Below are 22,665 nucleotides of genomic sequence, written 5' to 3'. Positions count from 1 at the left end.
CTCGGCCCCATCTCCTCGGCAGACAAGGGCGGGCGGTCAGTCAAGGGGAAGCCATGCCGTCCAGGTCCCGACTGGCTCCTCCCGCCTGTCTTCCAGCTGTGGCTGAAGGGCGAACCCCAGCTTAGCCCCGTTCTGCGATGGACGTGAAGGCCCCCAAGGGGTCCCACCAGGGTAAGAAGAGTAAGACCAGGACCGAGGAGAAGTTTGCCAGGAAGTTTCCGTACAGGTACCAAACCCTGAGCCCAGACCCTGACCCCGGGCCCTGAGCCCAGACCCTCAGCCCAGGCCCTGACCCCAGGCCCTGAGCCCAGACCCTGACCCCAGGCCAAGCCCTGCCTCCCCGCAGGCACCCCAGGAACGCACTCTGGGGCGCAGAGCTGGAGCGGGGCGGTCGTCTGTCCACAGGGAGCTCCCTGACCAGCTCTGCGGTCCGTGACGGCGGGGGTCCACCTTCGCCCCCATCCCACCCTGAGCCAAGGGCCTCCAGAGAGGGGTCCAGGGCCCCCGGGCACCCCAGGGCCATGGCAAACCGCTTCCTTTGGGCCAGTGGCCCTGTCACCCATTCACAGCACCTGCTCCTGTGAGGGTGTAATGGGATCCGGCTGCGGGGGGCAGGAGGAGGGGGCGGAGGGGCAGGAATTTGCAAAGCCCCAGGGCACTCAGGAGCCAGCAGAGACGGCAGTGTGCTGAGCAGGCAGGTGGGGCCTGGGAGGGAGTGGGAGGACCGATGGCTGCCCCGAGCGGAACCTTCGGGGCACGGCCTCCTCGAGAGCGCCCGCGGCAGGCTGGGCTGGACACCACACCTCGACCCTTGTTCTGTCGCCAGGCCCCAGACTCTGTCCTGAGGCCCAGTGTGGCAGATGCACGTGGCAGAGTGGCCCTTACGTGACGCAAGGGGAGGCTTACACCTGGGGCCTGGGGCTCCCGGGGCCAGGCCGTTGCTGCAGGGCCGAGACATAGCTCTGGGCCAGCTGCTGGCCCAGATCTCAGCTCCACTGCTTCCTAGCTGTGTGACCTTGGGCAAGTCACTTAACCTCTCTGTGCCTCAGTTTCCCCATCCATAAAGGGCAAAGCAATAGCTACCTCCCAGCATGGTTATAAAGCACTCAGAGCAGTGCTTGGAACGTGGAAAGTTCCAGGCAAGCGAGAGCTAGTCCACAGGTCTGGGCTGCAGCCCCCAAAGATGCCAAGTGCTCCTGTAGGTTTTCCTGGCTGACGGAGACCAACGCGGAGCCCCTGCAGCCCTGGGAGGTCACGAAGATGAGCAGCTCGCTGCGGGAGCAGCTGCCCCTGCAGAAGACGTCGGTGCCCACGAGGTCCATCCCAGTCAGAGGGTGAGTCTCAGGCCGGATGTCACTGGCGCTGCCTGCGGGCCACGCCGCCCGGCCTTCCACCTGGTCCACACACGAACACACCACGTCCAGGCTGAGGAAACTGGGGCCCCGGGGAGACACTAGAGCCCGCGGTCCCTTCCGTAGCCGGCAGGGTAGCTCGGGCGGGCCTGGCCTCACCTGGGGCCTCGTCCACGGGCGGGGAATCAGGGCCGAGCGTGGAGTGGAGGAGAGCCAGCTCTGGGGGTTGGAGGGGCCAGAAGGGGACCCGCACTGGGCAGCATGCACACACACACACACACACACGGCAGGGGTGGGGGGACACGTAGCGAAACACCCAGACACCCTGATAAGGACCCAGCACATGCAAACCTAAAGACGCACAGACACACCCACTCACCCTGAACCAGGACTGGCACTCAGGTGTTAGACATAGAAGGGCCTCCCCGCTGCCCCCCAGGACCCCAGCCCCAGGCCCAGGGCCCGCGACTCTGCCAGCAAAGAGACGTGAGTGGGCACGCAGGTCCTCAGAGCTGAGGCCGGTTTCTGTTCTGACCCGGGAGGCCCCTGGCTCCACACTCCGTGTATAACCCTGGCGAGTCACAAAGGTGCACACCATCCCCTGAACGGACACCCTGAGAGGCAGCGCACACGTGCACACCCGCACACGCACCCCTACAGAAGCGCAGATGGTGCCCATTCCCCACCCACGCTGGCCCAGGCTGTGGTCCTGGGTCTCAGCACCCCGCCCTCACTCGGCTGCAGGCGCCAGCTCCTCTCAGCTGACAGGCTGCGGGCTGGGGGCACAGGTGTCCCTGGGTCTCAGCTTCTCCTGTGAAGGGGTCAGGCAAGTCACGGTCCTGTGCTGGCAGTCAGGTTGTGCGTGGCCAGGTCCTTTGTGCTGGACGGAGGGAGTCTGAGGCCTGCCCCCCTTGGACTGCCTCCCTCACACCCTGAGCCCCTAGCAGTGGGTAGATCACCAGGTGCTAAAGGCCAGCGCTTATCTGAGGGGTAATGGGAGCCACTGGAGTCTGGGAAACAGGAGTGGGAGGGTGGTCTCACGTGGAGCTGGGGAGGGTGGTCCAATGGGGAGCTGGGGAGCGTGGTCCAATGGGGAAACTGGGGAGGGTGCTCCAATAGAGGAGGCGGGGAGCTTGGTCCAATGGGGGAGCTGAGGAACTTGATCCCATGGGGAGCTGGGGAGCGTGGTCCAATGGGGGAGCTGGGGAGCGTGGTCCAATGGGGGAGCTGGGGAGGGTGCTCCAGTGGAGGAGGTGGGGAGCTTGGTCCAATGGGAGAGCTGGGGAGGGTGCTCCAATGGAGGAGGCAGGGAGCGTGGTCCAATGGGGAGCTGGGGAGGCTGCTCCAATGGAGGAGGTGGGGAGCTTGGTCCAATGGGTGAGCTGGGGAGGGTGCTCCAATGGAGGAGGTGGGGAGCTTGGTCCAATGGGGAGCTGGGGAGCTTGGTCCAATGGGGAGCTGGGGAGCATGGTCCAATGGGAGAGCTGGGGAGGGTGCTCCAATGGAGGAGGCAGGGAGCGTGGTCCAATGGGGAGCTGGGGAGGCTGCTCCAATGGAGGAGGTGGGGAGCTTGGTCCAATGGGGAGCTGGGGAGCATGGTCCAATGGGAGAGCTGGGGAGGGTGCTCCAATGGAGGAGGCAGGGAGCGTGGTCCAATGGGGAGCTGGGGAGGCTGCTCCAATGGAGGAGGTGGGGAGCTTGGTCCAATGGGGAGCTGGGGAGGCTGCTCCAATGGAGGAGGTGGGGAGCTTGGTCCAATGGGGAGCTGGGGAGCTTGGTCCAATGGGGAGCTGGGGAGCATGGTCCAATGGGGAGCTGGGGAGGCTGCTCCAATGGAGGAGGTGGGGAGCTTGGTCCAATGGGTGAGCTGGGGAGGGTGCTCCAATGGAGGAGGCAGGGAGCGTGGTCCAATGGGGAGCTGGGGAGGCTGCTCCAATGGAGGAGGTGGGGAGCTTGGTCCAATGGGAGAGCTGGGGAGGGTGCTCCAATGGAGGAGGCAGGGAGCGTGGTCCAATGGGGAGCTGGGGAGGCTGCTCCAATGGAGGAGGTGGGGAGCTTGGTCCAATGGGTGAGCTGGGGAGGCTGCTCCAATGGAGGAGGTGGGGAGCTTGGTCCAATGGGGAGCTGGGGAGCATGGTCCAATGGGAGAGCTGGGGAGGGTGCTCCAATGGAGGAGGCAGGGAGCGTGGTCCAATGGGGAGCTGGGGAGGCTGCTCCAATGGAGGAGGTGGGGAGCATGGTCCAATGGGTGAGCTGGGGAGGGTGCTCCAATGGAGGAGGTGGGGAGCGTGGTCCAATGGGGAGCTGGGGAGCATGGTCCAATGGGGAGCTGGGGAGGCTGCTCCAATGGAGGAGGTGGGGAGCTTGGTCCAATGGGTGAGCTGGGGAGGGTGCTCCAATGGAGGAGGCAGGGAGCGTGGTCCAATGGGGAGCTGGGGAGGCTGCTCCAATGGAGGAGGTGGGGAGCTTGGTCCAATGGGAGAGCTGGGGAGGGTGCTCCAATGGAGGAGGCAGGGAGCGTGGTCCAATGGGGAGCTGGGGAGGCTGCTCCAATGGAGGAGGTGGGGAGCGTGGTCCAATGGGGAGCTGGGGAGCATGGTCCAATGGGGGAGCTGGGGAGGCTGCTCCAATGGAGGAGGCAGGGAGCGTGGTCCAATGGGGAGCTGGGGAGGCTGCTCCAATGGAGGAGGTGGGGAGCTTGGTCCAATGGGAGAGCTGGGGAGGGTGCTCCAATGGAGGAGGCAGGGAGCGTGGTCCAATGGGGAGCTGGGGAGGCTGCTCCAATGGAGGAGGTGGGGAGCTTGGTCCAATGGGTGAGCTGGGGAGGCTGCTCCAATGGAGGAGGTGGGGAGCTTGGTCCAATGGGGAGCTGGGGAGCATGGTCCAATGGGAGAGCTGGGGAGGGTGCTCCAATGGAGGAGGCAGGGAGCGTGGTCCAATGGGGAGCTGGGGAGGCTGCTCCAATGGAGGAGGCAGGGAGCGTGGTCCAATGGGGAGCTGGGGAGGGTGCTCCAGTGGAGGAGGTGGGGAGCTTGGTCCAATGGGGAGCTGGGGAGCGTGGTCCAATGGGGAGCTGGGGAGCATGGTCCAATGGGAGAGCTGGGGAGGGTGCTCCAATGGAGGAGGCAGGGAGCGTGGTCCAATGGGGAGCTGGGGAGCATGGTCCAATGGGGGAGCTGGGGAGGGTGCTCCAATGGAGGAGGTGGGGAGCTTGGTCCAATGGGGAGCTGGGGAGCATGGTCCAATGGGAGAGCTGGGGAGGGTGCTCCAATGGAGGAGGCAGGGAGCGTGGTCCAATGGGGAGCTGGGGAGGCTGCTCCAATGGAGGAGGTGGGGAGCTTGGTCCAATGGGTGAGCTGGGGAGGCTGCTCCAATGGAGGAGGCGGGGAGCGTGGTCCAATGGGGAGCTGGGGAGCATGGTCCAATGGGTGAGCTGGGGAGGGTGCTCCAATGGAGGAGGCAGGGAGCGTGGTCCAATGGGGAGCTGGGGAGGCTGCTCCAATGGAGGAGGTGGGGAGCTTGGTCCAATGGGAGAGCTGGGGAGGGTGCTCCAATGGAGGAGGCAGGGAGCGTGGTCCAATGGGGAGCTGGGGAGGGTGCTCCAGTGGAGGAGGTGGGGAGCTTGGTCCAATGGGGAGCTGGGGAGCGTGGTCCAATGGGGAGCTGGGGAGCATGGTCCAATGGGAGAGCTGGGGAGGGTGCTCCAATGGAGGAGGCAGGGAGCGTGGTCCAATGGGGAGCTGGGGAGGGTGCTCCAGTGGAGGAGGTGGGGAGCTTGGTCTAATGGGGAGCTGGGGAGCGTGGTCCAATGGGGAGCTGGGGAGCATGGTCCAATGGGAGAGCTGGGGAGGGTGCTCCAATGGAGGAGGCAGGGAGCGTGGTCCAATGGGGGAGTGAGGAGGGTGGTCCAAAGGAGGAGGCGGGGAGCTTGGTCCAATGGGGGAGCGAGGAGGGTGGTCCAATGGAGGAGGTGGGGAGCTTGGTCCAATGGGGAGCTGGGGAGCGTGGTCCAATGGGGAGCTGGGGAGCATGGTCCAATGGGAGAGCTGGGGAGGGTGCTCCAATGGAGGAGGCAGGGAGCGTGGTCCAATGGGGGAGTGAGGAGGGTGGTCCAAAGGAGGAGGTGGGGAGCTTGGTCCAATGGGGGAGCGAGGAGGGTGGTCCAATGGAGGAGGCAGGGAGCGTGGTCCAATGGGGGAGTGAGGAGGGTGGTCCAAGGGAGGAGATGGGGAGCTTGGTCCAATGGGGAGCTGGGGAGGCTGCTCCAATGGAGGAGGTGGCGAGCTTGATCCAGTGGGGGAGCGAGGAGGGTGGTCCAATGGGGGAGGTGGGGATAGGAGGCCCAGTGGGGGAGGGAGGAGGGGGAGGGGAGAGGGTGGTCTCGGGAGGTGGGTGGGGAAGGTGGTCCCGGAGGTAGGAGTCCGCAAGATGTGGTGGCACACGGTTGGTCCCTCCCAAGATGGGCAGGCATGGGGTCCAGGTAGGGGCAGAGCGCAGGAGGCGTCAGGCTGCTGGATGTCTAGGCGGGTGGCGTTTGGGAGGCGGCGTGTCCGCGCTGGGAGCAGAATCCTGGTTGCGGCCCCGGCAGACTTCTCTGAGGGGTTTGGGGAGGCTCCTGAGGGTAACCGCGGGGCTCTGTGTGGCTTCTCCAGGCTGGGGGCCCCGGATTTCCCTCCACTGTCCAGCCTCCGGCCGCCACCGTCACCACCAAGCAACGCCTGGGAGCTGGTGCTGCTGAGCTGCCGCTTCCCCTGGTCCGCGGCACCCCCCGGCCGATGCCGCCCGGCCCCCCGGGGGCCCCTCCTGGAGCCCGGCTCTGCGCCGCCTCTCTCTCGGCCACCCACCCCCCGGGCGCTCAGGGCAGCGGGTCCGGGAGCTCCCTTCAGGCTGAGGTGACCTGTGGGGAGGCGAGCAGCCCTGAGGAGCCCCGGAAAGGTCGCCCCGTGAATACACGCTGCAGGTTCACAGCCCTTTGGAAGGTCGTCTGCATGTCCGGCTGTGTGTTCTCATTCATAAAATGGGGTGACGGTCAATTCTGCAGCGTGTGAATATCATTTCCAAGAATTTACCCCAAAGATATGCTCACACATGTAAGTAAAGATGTTTGGACAATGATATTCATTCCAGCGCTGCAGGAAATAGCAAGTGATTGGAAACCACCTAAATATCCATTAATGACGCCTTTGAATTATGCCACAGCTGCACCGCGAAGCACTAGACAGGCATTAGAAAGCAGCAGCAGTCCTTTACATAATGATCTGGAACAATCTGCAGAGGACGTTCAGATATTTTTTTAAAGCACAGCAGCGAGTGTCTAAAATGCTGCCATCTGTGTATATTAGAAAACGGTGTGTGGGTGTATGTGTGTGCATGTATGAGCGTGCACGTGTGTGTGGGCATGTGTACGTGGGTAACAACTTTTGGGTAGAAAAGCTGGGGACTTGGGGACGGGCATACCATTTTCTAAATGTTTACTGTGTGAACCTAACACCACATTGTGGGTGTTTTACACCTTTAAAGAGAAGACGGGAATGGAAGAAGGGCTCCCGGCTCGCTGCAATCCAGCCTGCGGAATCCCCTGGCTTTCGTAGGAGCAGCATATGTGGGAGGGTGACTGCTGAGGATGTAAGGGTTCCCCTCTGTTCTACTAAGACGGGGGCTAGGACGTCATCTTGGAGCCTTGGGAGAGCACTCAGACTGGGACCCTCACTGTAGCCCTCCCCCTGGGAGAGAGAGAGGGGGTGGGGACCCTGGGGAGGACCAGGGTGGCCGCCCTTAGCAATGTGCGCAAGTGTCCATCTCTTTCCAATAGATGTTTGATTGTTTCCACTCTTTGCTGTGGTGGGCGAGGCTGCTCTGAGCTTTCCTGTCTGGTCCTGTCCCCTGGCACGTTGTCTCCAGAGAAGACTTGCTGGCCAGAGGGCTCCTGAGCACCCACCCTCACCTGCGGGCACCACACTGTTTCCCGAGGGTCTCTCTGCACGTGGCCACGAGCAGCTGACAGACAGAGGCTCCTTCAGCCCCACCTCCAGGCTGCACTGGCTGTGGCCCCAGAGCGTTTAGGAAACGGAGCTGGAGGGCGCGTGGGGCAAAGCCGGTGGTTCTGCCGTAGAAAAAGCTCAGCCAGTCCCCTGAATCCAGTCATAAAACGTGCTGCTCTTCAGGGCTCCTCCTCTACAAGTTCTCGCTAAGGAGAGAACGTTTAGGGAGTAAGGAACTATCTGTTGGTCTCGCTGTGTGCTGAGCGTTTGTACACGAGGTCCTCAGAGAAGAAAACAAGCTTTGGGAAGCACCTCACAGACAAACGCGCGACACGCTGCATGTCTGACAGCAGGAGAGGCTGAGCGGGATTCTCGGTGCAGAGTCACCCCACAGGCCAGAGAAATGACCACGGTGGCCCGCGTGGCGCATGGGGCGTGCTGCCAGAGTGCAGGTGCAGCCGCCCAGACCTCGACTGTCCTGGTGCCCCGAGTGTGAGCAGAGCCAAACACGCACAGCACAGGGCTGAGGACTCCTAAGGAGAAGGTGGTCGCGGGTGCGGGCCCGCCTTCCAGGAGTTTCTCCTACAGTCACACACGCGTGCGCAGGACCAGGTGCATGCAAGGACGCAGGTGAGCCTAACTGCCTATTACTGAGGGACCAGTGAAATGGAAGCAAGTCCGCAGTGGATCCTCCCCAGAGCAGGTCTGCAGACAGGGATGTGGATGCAACCAGTCCAGTTGGGAGGAGGTTCCAGGAAGCGCCGCCGAAGGGCAGGGAGGGCCTCCCCGCAGGCACCTGGGGCTGAGTCCCGGGAGGACTCTGCAGTTTACCACCTGAGGGGCAAACGCTGCAGGGCGGGCCCCCTTCCCCCTTCTTCCACCAGACGGCGCTGACGGCTTTTCCCTGGAAGCAGGCACTTCGAAGGGCGCTCCCTCTGCCTCCCCTGCGGCCGCAGAAGCTTCAAGGCCTGGTCCGGCCGGTAGGCGGGGGGGGGGAAGTGGGCCTCTGCCTGGAGACGGAATGTGCACCATCCCTCCAGGCCCAAAGAACCAGGGGTTTATTTTAGCAAACTTTTCAAGCATGGAAATAGGCCTCCCAGGAAGCTGCTTGGATGACAAAGCCACAAAATAAAACCGAAAACAAAACAAAAAAAAACCCAACACCACAACTACAAAAATCTGGGAAACATTTTCCTGACAATGAAAGCCCTAAAAAGCAAAAGAACACTGAAACTTCTTTTAAACAGGTCTTCGTAAACCAATCCACCCACATCCCTTCCATCCCGGGGAGGGTGCTGACCGGCACCACCCAGTTCTGGAGACTGAGGAACTGGGAAAACGAGACAATGGTGAGCAAGGTAGACGCTTGGGACCTTCAGCTGGTGACCTCAATCCCTTTAGGAACTTGTGTCTGGTTTTAGTAGAATCCGTGATGGGCGTGCCTGATTGAGAGCCCCCTGGGCGCCCTCACGACTTGTCCAGCTCTGCCCATGAGACCCTGCCTCTCTCGGATCGTCCAGTGACCCAGCCGGGACCCCAGCTCTGGGAGGCTGGCTGACAGCCTGTGCTCTGGGAGGACAGGTGTTCTGGCACCAGCCAGAGAGCTCGGAGCAGGCAGATACCCCAAGGTAGGTGAGGGCAGGGCACAGAGGAGGGCTGTGTGGTAGGCTGTGGAGAGTGTGACACGGAGACACGGGGCGCGTGCACTGCTGCCCCACCTGAGGGAGTGTGTGCGCCTGTGATGAGTGCCAGACCACAGCAGGTGCTGGGGGCTGACAGCACGCAGTGTCAGGGCAGGGCAGGAGGGTGACTTGTAATTGTGATGCCCCTGGGGTGTGGCTTCTGGATGGAGGTAACTCAGCAAACAGGTCACATCACAGGCTGCATGGGCGCTGCGTGAGCTTGGAACAAAGCTGTGTGTCATCGGGGCATCGACGGCATGATGTAACACAGCGTGTGTAGCTTCTGAGGGGGGAATCCTCATTGCCAAGCAGCCCAACACACACGCACGCACGCACGCACGCACACACACACACACACACACACACCCCCCAGGGCAGGAGGCAGCCCGAAGCGCAGGGCTTGGCTGAGCTGGTTTGGCTTTAAGCCTCGACCCAGGCAGAGTAAAAGGATAGGTTTCCCCCAAGTGTCACTGTCGCCCCTTGAGCCAGAATGTAGCACCCTCCCCATGGTGTACCCCCTCCCTATCCCACTCCCCACATAACCTGGTACCTGTGGACTGCTGTGAAGGTGACCCAGGCTCAAGATGAGACAACCTCATGCCCCCAGAACAAATGGCAAAATGAGACACAGAAACTCTAAAATGTCAGAAAGTAACAAAACACATTTATTTCAAAAACATGAGCTCCCCAGCTCACCAAGGTCGTATAAAGTCTGCCACTACGTTGCAACCTGGGCTCTGTGGGCTCAGGAAGACCGAGCAGGACAGAGACCAAGGGTGGGGCCAGAACAGGGCCCTCGGTGAGCTCCGGGCTCAGGACGCCCCAGGTGGCCGGCAGCTCACGGTCGCCGCCTGAGCGGAGCTGGCGACAAGGCTGGGCCTGCCCTGGGCCTGGCCCGGGGAGGGGCGGCGGGCTTCTCTCCTAGTCCAGGGCCGTCCTCATCCGGGCAGGTGAGGTGGGGAGGGCCCCAGGATGGGCCACAGGCTGCGCCGAGCCAGCGTTCTAATCTTGCGCCACGGATAGGTTCCAGGACAGAGTGGACAAAAAACAGGCGCTCGCAACCTAGAAACCTATTATCCCATCCTCAGCCACTCAGGGGTCCTGGAGAAGCACCCGCCGGCTGGGGCGCTTCGAGGAAGCAGGCGGCAGGCACCCAGGGGTCCAGTCCCCCCCCCGCGGGGAGGTGGGCTGCACGGGGGCTGCACCGGGGATGCGGTTGGCCCGGGTGGGCGGGCCGAGGGTGAGAGAGCGCGGGGGCGGCGGCTCTCGGGGCAGAGTCAGGGCCCCGCAGCATGCGCAGTCTCCGCGCCCCATCCCCCCGCCCGCAGGGCTAGCGCAGCCGCAGGTAGGAGGGGGCGGAGTAGTTGAAGAGCAGGAAGTCCATCCTGTAGAGGCCGTAGAGGCGCTGCTGGTAGAAGGGGCTGATGTCGCGGAAGAGACGCGCGGCACGGTCGCGCCCAGCGGCCCGGGCCCTGGACGGCGGCTCGGGGAAGCGCAGGCCGGGCGCGCCCACCAGGCTCAGCACGAAGGCCGCGTCCTCCGCCAGCGTCTCGAACTTGCCCACGACGTCGTAGCGCAGGCGGCACGGGTGGCAGAGCGCGTGGGCGCGCTCCCAGTGCTCATTGAAGGGCCCGTCGCGGCGCGTGCGCGGGTCCAGCAGGTAGGCCAGGAACTCGTCGAAGCGCACGTCGTGGCCGCGGACCAGCGCGTCGGGGCCCGGGCGCGGCCGCAGACGCCGCACGATGCCGGTGCCGAAGCGGCGCTGGAAGGTGGCGCCCCAGGGCCGCTGCAGCTTGTTGCGGTAGGCCGAGGCCAGGCGCTCGAAGGGCTCGCGCACAAACAGGAAGGCCAGGTAGGCGCGCAGGCGCCGGTTGACTTCGGCCGGACTGAAGTCGGCCAGCGAGGGCAGGCGGCCGGGCGCGTGCGCCTCGTGCGCGGGGATGGCGCGCGGGTCTCCCGGGCCGCGGCCGCTCAGCGCCAGCAGCACGCGCTTCCAGTTGGTGCAGGCCACCTTGGGCACGTAGCAGTAGAGCAGGCCGTGCGCGTCGTCCACCAGCACGTGCCGCAGGTCCTCCGGCTGCAGCAGGTGCTGCCGGCGCGTGTGGCGGCTGCAGGCGCGGCGCAGGAGGTCGCGCCGCTGCCGGTGCACCTCGGCCAGCGCGGAGCGCGGGCCCTGCGGGGACAGGACGGGGGTGGGTCAGGGCCACGCGGGAGACAGGGGGCCTGGATGGGGGGAAGTGAATCGACCCGGCCTGAGGCGCGTGCAGGATGTGACTGATCGCGTGCACGGCACTCTGGACCCCGAGAGCCGGAGAACGGACATGCGACGTCAGAGTCAGCCTGGTAAAGACGTCTGACGTCAGAGCGCTAAGCGCCGGGGCAAACTGAGTATTTTCTCACCGTTCCCTAAAACCGGGGTGGGGTGTAAGACCAGTAGCTTACACAGTAGTAACGTCCGGAGGATGGGGATGAGCCCTGTGCCGCCGTACCAGGGGCTGCTGGTGCCTGAGCATCTTGAGACATAAGCAGTGAGTGTCCCGATGGCTTAAATTGGCCTCAGCTAGCTTTTCTGTTGCTTGCAGCCCTATGAATACCAAGCCAGGCACTGCTTTCTCCATTTTACAGAAGAGAAAACAGCCTCAGAGGAAGTGGGTTGCCTGCAGCTGTCAAGGAGAGAAGCTGGGACTCCACCTCGGGTCCCTCAGGATTCAGAAGCCGGGGCTGTGCCCACCGGTTCGGGACGGAGTCCTACAGCCACAGCCCTCATCCCTGCCAGCCTGGCTGGCCCTCAGCCAGGGCCTAGTCCTTACGAGCTCTGTGACCTTCTCAGGGTCCTTGGCCTCCCTGTGCCAAGGGACAGTGCCGTAGGTAAACGGGGATAATGACGCCCCATCGTACAGGATTGCCGTGAGGCCTGCGTGGGCTCCCGGAACTCGAGTGCCCGGTGCACGGTCAGCACTTGTCGGTCAGACCGTTTCTCTGCTGTTGTTTGTCCAGCTGCAGGATGCCTTGACACGTAACGGCCACTGGGCCCTCAGGCTGCGAGGGGGCCGAGCCAGCCCCACCTGCCCCTCAGAAGCCTGCTGAGAGGCTGGCCTGCCCTCCGCTCGCTGTGGGGCCCAGGGCAAGCCTGTCACCCTCGCTGAACCAAGGCCTCCCACCTGCACCCCAAGGGTGTGGGTGCCTTGGGCTCAGCCCTCAGGGCTTCGGTGAGCAGCCGCCTTCCCCAGCCCAGTGTGGTCCTCCTCCCCGGCTCCCTATTGCCCTTGCCCCGCTATGGCCCTCTGCCACCGCCAGGTACTCGGTGCCCCCATCTGCATCTCCGCTGTCCCTCTGCAGGCCCCGTGTCCCTTTCTCAGAGGGGGTCTCCATCTACACTGTGCCCTCCCGTCAGAGCTCAGGGCAGCCTGGACCCAAGTCAGTGCAGGCTGGTGCGGGAAGCCATCAGATGCCATCCTCCCCCCGCGGGACCGTCAGCACCTCAAGGGCAGGGACCCAGGTGACCCGCAGGCGCTCAGTAGTGCTGAGTGTGCCTGCTGGGGTGTGTGTGAGCCAGACGTGTGCTCCCAGTGGGCACAGTGTGTGGTCCCTGCAGGTCCCCCCGTTGGTGAGGGGGCGCCCGCCTGTCTCCCTCTGTCACAGCAGGACTGAGATCGGGGGTCCCTTGGCTGCCGCCTGTTGCCGTGGGTGGCACACAGCCCGCTGGTCGTTCTGTCCGCCACGTGGAACACTGCTGCAGAGGGCGTGGCCTCAGTGCACAGCTGGAGACCCCAGGTCTCTCAGCCTGCCCCACGATTTGCCCTGCCGCAGCCCAGCATTCCCTCCCGGACAGAGGCTGGCTGTGGCTGCAGCCCCACGGCAGCAGGTCCACGTGGGAGCTCGGGGTTTCCCGTGGCTGGAGGCGGAGGGAGGGACGGGGCGTCTGTCCACCTACCTGGTCCAGGTCGTAGAGCATCTGCAGGGGACTCCTCCTCTTGCCGCCAAGCCAGCTGGAGCCCACGGCCCTGTTTTCAAACGCTGGGGGAGTAAGGAGAGGGGCGTTCACTGCTGCACCAGACAGACTGGCCGTGTTCCTGGGGGCTTGGCCAACTCACCTCGGCACGTTGGATCCACCTCTGGGACTCAGTTTCCCACCTGTGTCCCGCCTGCCTCTGGGGGCACTGACAGGGCCCCTCGTCCACCAGGGCAGGGTGCTTGGTGTCACTCTTGCCCCCACATCCTGCCCCCCCCAGTTGGAGGGGGCCGGGCAGGAGGGAACAAGAGGGAAGGTGGAAACCACCGCCCTCCGGGAGTGCCCTGACCACCCAACCTCTCCCACCTCCATCTGCCTTCATCTCACGCCCCACCTCTGCCAGCCACGTGCATGGAGCCCTGAGAGTTAGGGCTCAGCAGGCTGGCTGGGTCCAGCCTCCCCTGGCCCCAGGCACAGGCGGACAGAAAGGGCTAGGCAGCAGCGGACATGGCACAGCCAAGCTGCCGGCTCTCTGGTGGTGAGCAGGTGACCAGCTCAGGTGACCCGCTGGGGACACCTACAGTGGCCTGTACGTCCCCTGCTGGTGTGTGTGTCGCCTCATGGTAAACGCAGGTTTTGCTCTCGCCCAGACTGGCAGCCTCCAAGGGCAGGGGTGCTCTCTGTCTCATCGCTGCGTTCCTCAATCTTCCCGGAACTACCAAAGACTCATGTTTTTCTTAAATGTGGTTATAGTTATTAATAAACTAATAAATTATAATGCAGTCTTTAAAAAATCACCCAAATAGGCAAGTCTTTGGCTAGACCAAAAAAAAAAAGAATGAAGATGCAAATTACTAAAAATGGGAATGAAAGAGGAGACATTAGTAGTGGACCTTACAGAAGTAAGAAGGGGTTGAAGAATACAATATGAGCAACGGTACAACAGCAAATTTAACCTGTATGAAACTGACAAATTTCTAGAAAGACACAAATTTCTGAAATTGACTCAAGAAGAAATAGAAAATCTCAACAGACATATAACAAGTAAAGAGATTGAATTAGTAATTTTTTAAAATTTCCACAAAGAAAAGCCCAGGATCAGATTGCTTCCCTGGTGAATTTTACCAAATATTTAAAGAAAAAGTAACACCAATCTCTACCAAACTCTTCAACAAACAAACAAAACAGAAGAGGAGAGAACACTTCTCAATTCGTCATATGAACCCAGTATTACCCCGATACCAAAACCAAAGACGTCACAAAAAAAGAAAACTATATACCAGTATTTCTTGTGAATATAGATGCAAAATCTTCAAGGAAGTACTAGCTAACTAGATCCATCAACATGTAAAAAGGGTTATACACCATGACCGATTGAGATTTACTCCAGAAATGCAAGGTTGGTTCAACATAAAAATATCAATCAAGGTAATACACCATGTTAATAGAATAAAGAAAAAACCCCGCATGATCATCAAGAGATGCAGAAAAAACACTGCACAAAATTCAGTACCGTTTCATGATGAAAACACTAGGAATCGAAGGGAACGTCATCAAACTGATAAAGGCCATCTGGGAAAAACCCACAGCTAACAGATTTAATGGCCATAAAAAGGAGTGAAGCACTGACACCTGCTACCATGTGGATGCACCTTGTAACCTGACACTGAGTGAAAAAAGCGTCGCAGAAGGCCCTGCGCACATTGTTTGACTCCGTCTATATAAAACGTCCGGGACAGGCAAATCCATAGAGGCAGGAAGTCGATGAGTGGTTTCCAGGGGCTCTGGGTGGGATGGGGAGAGGGGGGGCACGCAGGCACTGGGAACATGTGGGGCAGGGCTAGTGGCTAATGTTGTGGGTTTGTACAGCTGTGACGGTGCACAGCTTTTGAATATGCTAAAAACCACTGTACGCTTTAAAAACGTGAATTTTGTAGAATGAGAGTATTATCTCAATAAAAATAAATGATATTGACCGCAAAAAATAATATATACAAGAGCATGTGTAAATCTGGTTTAGAAATTTAAATATATTCCATGGCTACTGAGAAATTATTGAATTCATAATAATATGGAATGTTCATAAGAGGAATATCTTTTAAGAATTCAGGATCATATGAGAAAATAATATATTCATAAAAAGAACGAGCGTTTCCACGATCCTTGGCTTTCAACCAAATGAAGAGTCTTAAAATGCTGCCAGGATGCAAGACTTTTCCTTAAGACAAGTCTTTGGCAAACAAGCAAACCTGGAAAATCTGATGAACTGACCTGTCGGCCAGTTGACCACAAGCAGTGGTTCTCCAGCTTGAGCGTGCATGGGGCCTGCTGAACCACAGGTGGCCTGGCCCCATACCCAGAGGCTCTGGCCCTTGTAGGTGTGGAGCGGGGCCCGTGAGTCTGTGTTTCTGACAGTGTAGGCGTGCTGTTAACTGCTGGCCCGGCAGTGCACGTTGAGAACCGCTGATCTGGAGCACTGTCTGGCGGAGGTGGTTGAAGGAACCAGTAAATGACAGGCGGACAGGCCGTGCCCCGGCCTCCAGAGCCCTCTGTGTGTACCTGAAGCCCGCTGTTCAGGCCACCTGCCAGGCCTCTGGCAGCCTCAGGGCCCCTCCCCACTCCAGTGTCCCCAGAACAAGGACCACGCTCTCCTGTGACCAGGGCACGTGGAGGGGTGAGGCCCTCAGGGCCTGCCCAGGTCTTGGGGGTCATCGGTGGTCCCAAGACTTGAACCTCTGTTTCCTGGCTGCTGGCTGGCAGGGAGGCCCCAGGAGCTGCGGGCACCACACTAGCCCAGCGCCACGCACAGCCCTGGGAGCGGGGTGGGGGGGGGGGTCCGCCTCACCACTGCCAATGGGAAAGTGGAGCCTTTGAGAGGGGAAGAGCTTCCCTCAGGGTCACGGCTGGGGATGGAGAAAAGGCTGGTGCCCACCGGGGGGCATGCAGAGGAGCAGACCTAGGCCACCTCCACCCCAGAGCCCCACGACTCGGAAGCACGCAGCCTTCCGGAAACACCAAGCGTTGTGTGGGGCCTCTCGTTTCCCGGCCAGACCACAGCCTGCAGGAAAGTAGGTCCCATCCCAGACCCCGGGAGCCAGTGGGTGGAAGGCGAGAGGCCCAGAATAGCCCGAGGCCAGTGATTACAGGGCTGGGCCGCCTCCGCCCAGCTCCACGCCTGCCACTGCACAGAGCAGAAGAGCCGCGGTCCAGCAGGGTGGGCAGGGTGGCCATGGAGGAGGGTCGAAGGGGAATGCGCTGGAGATCCCTGGGTCCAGCCTCGCCTCCGTGAAGCCGGAGGCCTGGGCTCCGAGGGTAGGCGCTGTCCCCAGAGGGCCACACGGAGGCATCCTGCTACCCCCACTCCCGTCGCCAAGCCCCTCCACTAACCCCCAGGTCCCAGGCCTCCCTGCCAAGGGCGCTGTGGAGCAGACAGGCCAGAGGGTTAGGTGGGCAGGCCCAGCCTCATGGCCAGGGAGGGGCCTGGGCCAGCCCAGAGCAGCCACAGGCAAAACCGCAGGCGGGTTCTCCTTTGGAAAAGGAAACAAAAATAGGTTATAGAGAGAGAGGGAGAGAGAAGGGGGAGAGGGTGGCGGAAGGAGGTGGGAGGGACTGAGGGGTGACAGAGACAAAGGCAGCTACACAGGAGGACAGGGACAGAGGCTGGAGAAGGTGAAACAGACAACAGCAGGATGTCGGAAATAGCTCAAAGCAAACTAGCTGGGTGTGAAGGGGCGGGAAGCAGAGGGGGTGAGCTGCCCGCCATCTGGGGGCACCCAGGGCCCATGCCCACAGGGTCCAGGCCGGGGAGCCATGCAGCCCCGGACTCACGAGCAGGCCTGGGTCCCGGCCCAGTGGGCCAGCGCGAGGCCCAGCCTGACAGCCCAGTGCCTGCTGCACGTGGACTGGAGTGTCCTGGGCAGCACAGGAGCCTGCAGGGAGGCCGGGGAGCCGGGCAGGAGGTGCTGGGTGGGCGAGAGCCTGGCACCGTGCCCCTGCTTTGTTCACTGACACGTGTACTCCTGGGGGTAGGAGCTATTGTTATCTCCACTTGACAGATGGGGAAACTGAGGCTCAAAGACGCAAAGAAAACTGCTGAGGCCTCACAGCAAGTAAGGGCGTTAAGCAGGCCTGACCCCAGGCCACGGCGTGAGTGCGTCCTTTACTGCCGTGCCCTACCCTGCCCTGCACACTACCCCACCCATCCTCACAGCACCGCAGGCCAGGGGGTGGCACGCCGCACAGGGAAACCAAAAACAGAAACCGACAAACGGTCCTTGGCCCGCTCACCCTGAGGACAGGCCCGGCGCAGCCGTACCTGGGCCACTTGAGGCTGCACCCGTGGGGGAAGCTGTGCTTGGTGACCCCTGCCCAGGGAGTAGAGGTTACGACGCGGCTTCCGGTTAATAAGTTCTAGCTGGGCCAGTGTCGCAAGAACAGATGGGCAGGAGCAGCGCTGCCCGGCCCACTGGGTCCCCTTGTGACCTGCAGGCTGGGGGCAGGGATGTTCCCTCCAGAGATCAAGCCCTTCACGAGAAAAAAGCAATCCTGCCGCTTTTTTTTTTTTTTTTTTTTTTTAAGTAGCCATCTCTCCACTTGTATTTAAGATTCAGACTCTACGCTGAGCTCCACAATGCCGAGAACGGAACCCTGCTTGGTCAGATCACTCCTAGTACAGTTGCGTCCCCTCTGCCTGGGATAATCACAGGTTTTATTCCCACCACCGTGTGATGGAAAGCCCACGTGCCTTCTCGCTGGCTGATGGCAAGTCCCAGTTCCTTCCAGGGCGTCTCCAGGCACAGCCCCACCCTTCCCTGCTCACTCACTCACTCAGCTCCAGCCACACTGCCCTCCTGCTGGTCAGTGGACACATTAGGTGCGTCCCCACCTCAGGAGAAACCTCTACACTTTAGGGTCAATACTTCTCATTCAGATCTCAGCTCAAATGTCCCACCAGACAGCTCAAATGTCCCACCACAGCCTCCCGTTAATTTATTCACAGCACTCATTACTGCTGAGATCATCTGATTTGTGTGGGCTGATATCTGGCTGCCCCTCTGGAAGGTCAGCTCTGCAAGGAGGGCACTGTCCTGTTTTCTTATAATCCTTGTACCTCAGCTAGTGTCTGCGAGTATTTATTTAAAGACTGATGGCCCTTCCTGGCCGTGGGGCGATCACCCCAATTCCTAGCCTGCCATTCAAGGCCACTCACCAACCTACAGTACCTTCCTGGCCTCCACTTCACTGCTCCATCTCATGAACCCTTGAGGGAGCAGCACATCCCTTAGCACACCAGGCCATTTCACTCCTCCATGCTTTTCTGTGCCACTCCCTCTGCCTGCAATTCTCTTTCGTTGTTTTGCACCTGGTAAACTCCTATGCAGCCTTCAAAGCCCAACCCGAATACACCTGCCCTGTACAGCAGAAAGCATAAGGGTTAGGATTTAGACGTGGATTTAAATCCTGGCACCCATACTTCCTACTTGGGTGGCCTTGAGCAAGTCACTTCGTTTCTACTGATCTTAGCGTCTTCCTCTGCAAAATGAGACGACCAGTCCCTACTCTGGAGCCTTCTGTTTTGACAGCTGACTTTTACTCTCTGGCGGCCTGGAAGGTGCCTTAGAGCTCTGAACCCTCCGGCAATTCGGGAGAGTGGGCAGCAGTGTGGTGAGCATCTACTGATTGGGCTCCCAGCAGCCACACCCCCTCCTTTCGGTCACCCACCTGATTTCCCTCCAGACACAAACCTGCTTGTTCCCTCCAGGTGGTTCTGATAGGCTCCCCACTCCCGTAGCGGCTGGGTTGGGCATGTGACCAGGTCTGGCCAATCAGAGCATTCCATCCCTTTCTGCCACAGCGATTGGCTCAGAGGTGGGCACCATGTGATCCAATCCAGGCCAATGAGATGCCTCCTTGGGACCCTGGCTGAAACTACCGGAGAAGGCGCTGCCCGCTGGCTCGGGAGCGGGGAGTGAGGCCACCACAGAGAAAAGCCAGACCTAGAGATGCAGACGTGGTTCGAGCCCCTGATGGCAGAGCATCTGGCCCAGTGAGTCTGAGACACGGCCCTCTGGGGGCGCCCCGTCTCTGACCCGTCACCTGCTGTGATTCTAGGGCCAGGACAGGAAGGAGTCGGGGGTCCAGTCGGGCACTGGGGCGCCACGGAGCAGGCGTTGAGAGACCTTGCGGGCTGGGGCCTGCGGGGCTCCGGGGGAGGCAGCGGATACAGGGCAGCCGGGGGCAAGCCCGGACGCCTGCACTGAGGGGCTGCTGCTGAGGCCTCAGGGGCCCTGTCCTCACTGACCGCCCCCCCAGCCCTGGCACCTTGGCTCACCAGGAGTCACTGGGCATTTCTGCATTTATTCTGCGTGGGACCAAATCCTGGTGTCTCATTAGAAACGGTGGCTGCCTACAGGGCCCTACACTGCACGACTGCAGGGGCTCCGAGGCCATCGTGGACCGTTGTTCCCTCGGCCTGGGTCCCCAGGTGCTGCTGTGCCCGAGAAGGCAGCGGACGGACAGCGGGGACAGAGCCGGCGTCCCCACCCGAGCCTCCTGGGTCCTTCCCCCTGGAGCCCCTCCAGGAAGGCTGTTGGGGGAGAAGGTCCCTGTTAGCCCACATCACGCTCGGACCTCGGACAGGAAGCGGGGCCCTAAGGGACGGGCTGTGCCCCGGAGGACGAGGAGGGCAGCAGTCCAGCCCAGAAGGGAGGGGCGGGCCCCCTGGGAACAACCCCCCACCCCCACCCAGGGTCCCCTGGAAGTGGGCAGAAGCCCAGCCTGGCTCTGAGAGAAACACCCCTGATTGCCAGCCTCAGGAAAGATGCTCAACCCTGTGAACCCGGAAGGGGATGGAGGTCGGGACGGGGTGGGGTAGGGTGGGCCCCAGCACCTCCCAGCAGGGCCCCCGTGGACCAGCAGGGGTGGGGAGCTAAAGTAGCAGCATCACGGCTCTCCCTGGGTGCGCCTCTGGGGACGGAGGGTACAGACTGCAGATCCGGGGTTTTGATGTTAAAACAGAAACTCTGGGAGGGCAGGTTATCAGTAAGTTCTGTCCCCAGCCCAGATTGACGCTGGCACAAAGAGGCACCCAGCGAATACGTGGTCAAGGGCATCACACAGAAGCAGTCAGTCACCCCACCAGGTAAGCCACAGGGGAAGCCAAGGGTGGGCGGGCAGGGGGGACAGTGGGCCTGTCAGTGGGGCCGGGGCGAGGGTAGGGCGCTGAGGGCGGCAGTGCCCCAGGCAGCTGTCCCACCTCCTCTGGCATCTTCCTCGTCCCCAGGACCCTGGCCACTAGGTCAGCATTGGCCTGACGGGCACCAGCTGGGCTGCTCCAGACCTCCCCACTAGAAAAGGGGCAGCGGAGCCCGCTTCAGGGGTCTCCTGCCCACCTTGTGGCAACTTCTGCCGCTTTGGAGACTCACCTGCCTGGAGGAAGGGGCTGCAGTCCCTCGTGGGCCCTGGAGCCCTATCCCCCCGCCACGAGCCACACGCTCCACCCCCTTCCAACTCGGGCCACGCTGCCGGGACACACTCGGAGATGCCGCAGGCCCTGTTGAAGCCATTTCCAGAGGCCCTGGACAGAGAGCCTGCCCTTTCTGCCCCGCTGTCTCTGCCCCCTCTGCCGGGCCTGCAGGCCCACCATTAGCACAGCCTCACTGGCTCCTGGGGTCAGGGGCTTCAGCTCAGGGCTTGGGGGCAGAAGAGCCAGCAGGCTAGGTTGGCTTGATTAACCCTTGCTTGTCCAGGTCACCCTCAAAGCTCTGATGGCTGGCAGCAGGCCATGGGGAAAGGCCTGAAAGTCCAGAAGGAACAGAGAGGGGCTCTGGGAAGCAGAGGAAAGGCCCCACCCCACCTGGGGGCGCTGGAAGCAGGGTTCCAGAAGGGTCTGCCAGGCCAGACGCAGTGAGGCCACGCTGCTGCGGGAGAGGGTCATGGCCAAGGGTATTCATGAGGCAGGTTCGGCTCAGGTGGGGAACGGCCTGAGCAAAGGCTAGGAAGGGGGCATGGGAGGCACCCTCCTAATCTACGGGAGAGGGAGGAGGTCAGAAGGAACAAAGTGCAGCTTCTCTCTCCCCCCACACCCGAGCCTGAGCCCTGGGGGCCAGGAACCACTGTGCCCTGCCCGGCCCTAGGTCCTGGTAATCATTTGTTCGAGAAAGAGTGGGTGGCCAGTGTCATGACCGCAGATACTAGGACTACAGCCCACGCAGTGCCGGGGGACACTCGGCTCAGCTAGGACATGGGAGCCCCCTCCCCAGGAGCCAGGAGCACCACCCCCATGGCCACCCAGCCCTCAGAACTGGTCGGGGGACGGAAAGACTGACTGCGGCTCCCTCCCGTGGGCCTGGGGAGGCGGCGAGGTCTGGGCAGCTGCGTCCAGCCATGGAGGGGACGGTGTGAACGGCAGGGTGACTGGGCAGAGCCCTGGTGAGCACCGAGGAGCCTCCCAAGCCCAGCTCACCTGGACCGCAGCCCAGAGGCAGGCAGAGAGGTTTGAGGTGAGCAGGAGAAGGAAGCCCCTCACCCCAGGATGCGGGGGGCACCACGCCACCCATGTGACATCCGGCTTGATGAGGAGGCTGGGAGCCAGGCACTTTGCTCCCATTTAACTCCACTTCCCCAGAGACCCTGTAAGGAAGAACTCGAGCAGCCCATTTTATAGATGGGAGTACTGAGGCCCTGGGCAGTGGGGCAGGGATAGGTCACCCAGACCCAGCCAGGTGGGTACGTGCTGACCCCAAAGTCTCCTCAGCCTCATCTCTTGAGCCACCCTGACCCCACACTCCCATGGTCCCCTCCCACCTGCGGACACGGTTACTTCCTCCCTGGACCCCCTCTGCAAGGCTCCAAAGGCGTGATTCCAAGGATTCTTGCAGAGCCCACAGGGGGTGGGGGAGGAGACACAGATTCCCCCAACACACACTCTCACATTCACTCACACTCACACCAGGAAAAGGCAAACAGAGCAGAGGTCAGAACAGGCCTCCGGGCACCTCCAGCCCCAGGCCGCCCAAGGGCCCCTCGGCCTCTCCCGTGAGTGAAGAAGACTCAGCACATGCCCGGCTCGGAGCTGGAAATCCGCACGGCGGTCACGACTGGCTGCCTGTTTCCCCCGCCGGACCATGAGGTGAGTGCTCAGGATCCTAGTCCTTCCCGGTGCGAACTTCAGGCGGAGCAGGCGCGCCAGGGCGCAGCGCGGTGCGCGGAGGGGCCACCTCCGGACCCGGAGCGTCAAGCCCGCCACCCTTGCGCGGCCGCGCACCCGGAGGGGTTTCCGGGCGCTAAGCGGGGTGAGCTCGAGGCAAAGGAGGCAAACTTCCCGGGTGGGCCTAATGCCTTCCGCCGCCCACCACTCACCTGGTCCCTGGGCACAGGCTGGGAGGCCCGGACTGTCACCTCTCACCTCTCCGGGCCTTGGGAGACCAACTCCCGAGGGGACAAGACCCTTGCGGGGAGCCGGGACAAGGGCGGGGCGTTTAGAGCCTTTCTGAGCGCACCCGTCCCAGTCCCCCAGCCCGGGAGGAAACCGTAGGTGCCCCCACCCGGTCGGGGGACCGGCCGCTGGTGGGGCGGCCCTGGGGCCGGCGGGCACACTCACCCGGGCGCAGGGCGCGGGGCGCGGCGCCCAGGAGCAGGAGCGCGGCGCCCAGACACGCGGCCACCAGCGCGCGCCGCCGCCAGCAGCGCCTCCCCAT

General features: G+C 61.8%; 2 protein-coding genes across 5 annotated transcripts in view; one reads left to right on the top strand and one right to left on the bottom strand.

The window, feature by feature from the left end:
- C12H3orf22 (chromosome 12 C3orf22 homolog) overlaps positions 1 to 14,732 on the top strand; it is a 24,631-nt gene extending 9,899 nt beyond the window's left edge. For 2 of the 4 annotated variants that reach the window (XM_068557250.1, XM_068557251.1), the window contains exons 2-4: positions 97 to 226; positions 1,203 to 1,334; positions 11,598 to 14,732. In XM_068557250.1, the coding sequence (XP_068413351.1) occupies positions 138 to 226; positions 1,203 to 1,334; positions 11,598 to 11,883 (507 nt within the window). In that variant the 5' untranslated portion in view covers positions 97 to 137 and the 3' untranslated portion in view covers positions 11,884 to 14,732. Of the gene's footprint in view, positions 1 to 96; positions 227 to 1,202; positions 1,335 to 6,004; positions 6,599 to 11,597 lie in introns of those variants that run through there. The other 2 variants (XM_068557253.1, XM_068557252.1) reach the window with 2 other exon arrangements.
- Positions 10,346 to 22,665, bottom strand: CHST13 (carbohydrate sulfotransferase 13). The gene is made up of 3 exons (XM_068557248.1): positions 22,569 to 22,665; positions 12,950 to 13,032; positions 10,346 to 11,188 (listed from the first exon to the last, which is right to left on the bottom strand). Exons 1-3 carry the CDS (start codon positions 22,663 to 22,665, stop codon positions 10,346 to 10,348), a joined length of 1,023 nt encoding a protein of 340 aa, XP_068413349.1.

The sequence above is a fragment of the Eschrichtius robustus genome, chromosome 12, assembly GCF_028021215.1.
Source record: "Eschrichtius robustus isolate mEscRob2 chromosome 12, mEscRob2.pri, whole genome shotgun sequence".
Classification (NCBI taxonomy): Eukaryota; Metazoa; Chordata; class Mammalia; order Artiodactyla; family Eschrichtiidae; genus Eschrichtius; species Eschrichtius robustus.
The sequence above is the reverse complement of the archived record's forward strand: the minus strand, read 5'-3'. Positions and strand labels throughout refer to the sequence as shown.

Excerpts from the sequence above, each read along its gene's own strand:
- CHST13 (XM_068557248.1), bottom strand. The coding sequence starts at position 22,665 with ATGGGGAGGCGCTGCTGGCGGCGGCGCGCGCTGGTGGCCGCGTGTCTG. Across the intron at positions 13,033-22,568 it reads GCCCCGCGCCCTGCGCCCGG|CGTTTGAAAACAGGGCCGTG; the intron begins GTGAGTGTGCCC and ends TTACTCCCCCAG. Across the intron at positions 11,189-12,949 it reads TGCTCTACGACCTGGACCAG|GGCCCGCGCTCCGCGCTGGC; the intron begins GTAGGTGGACAG and ends CTGTCCCCGCAG.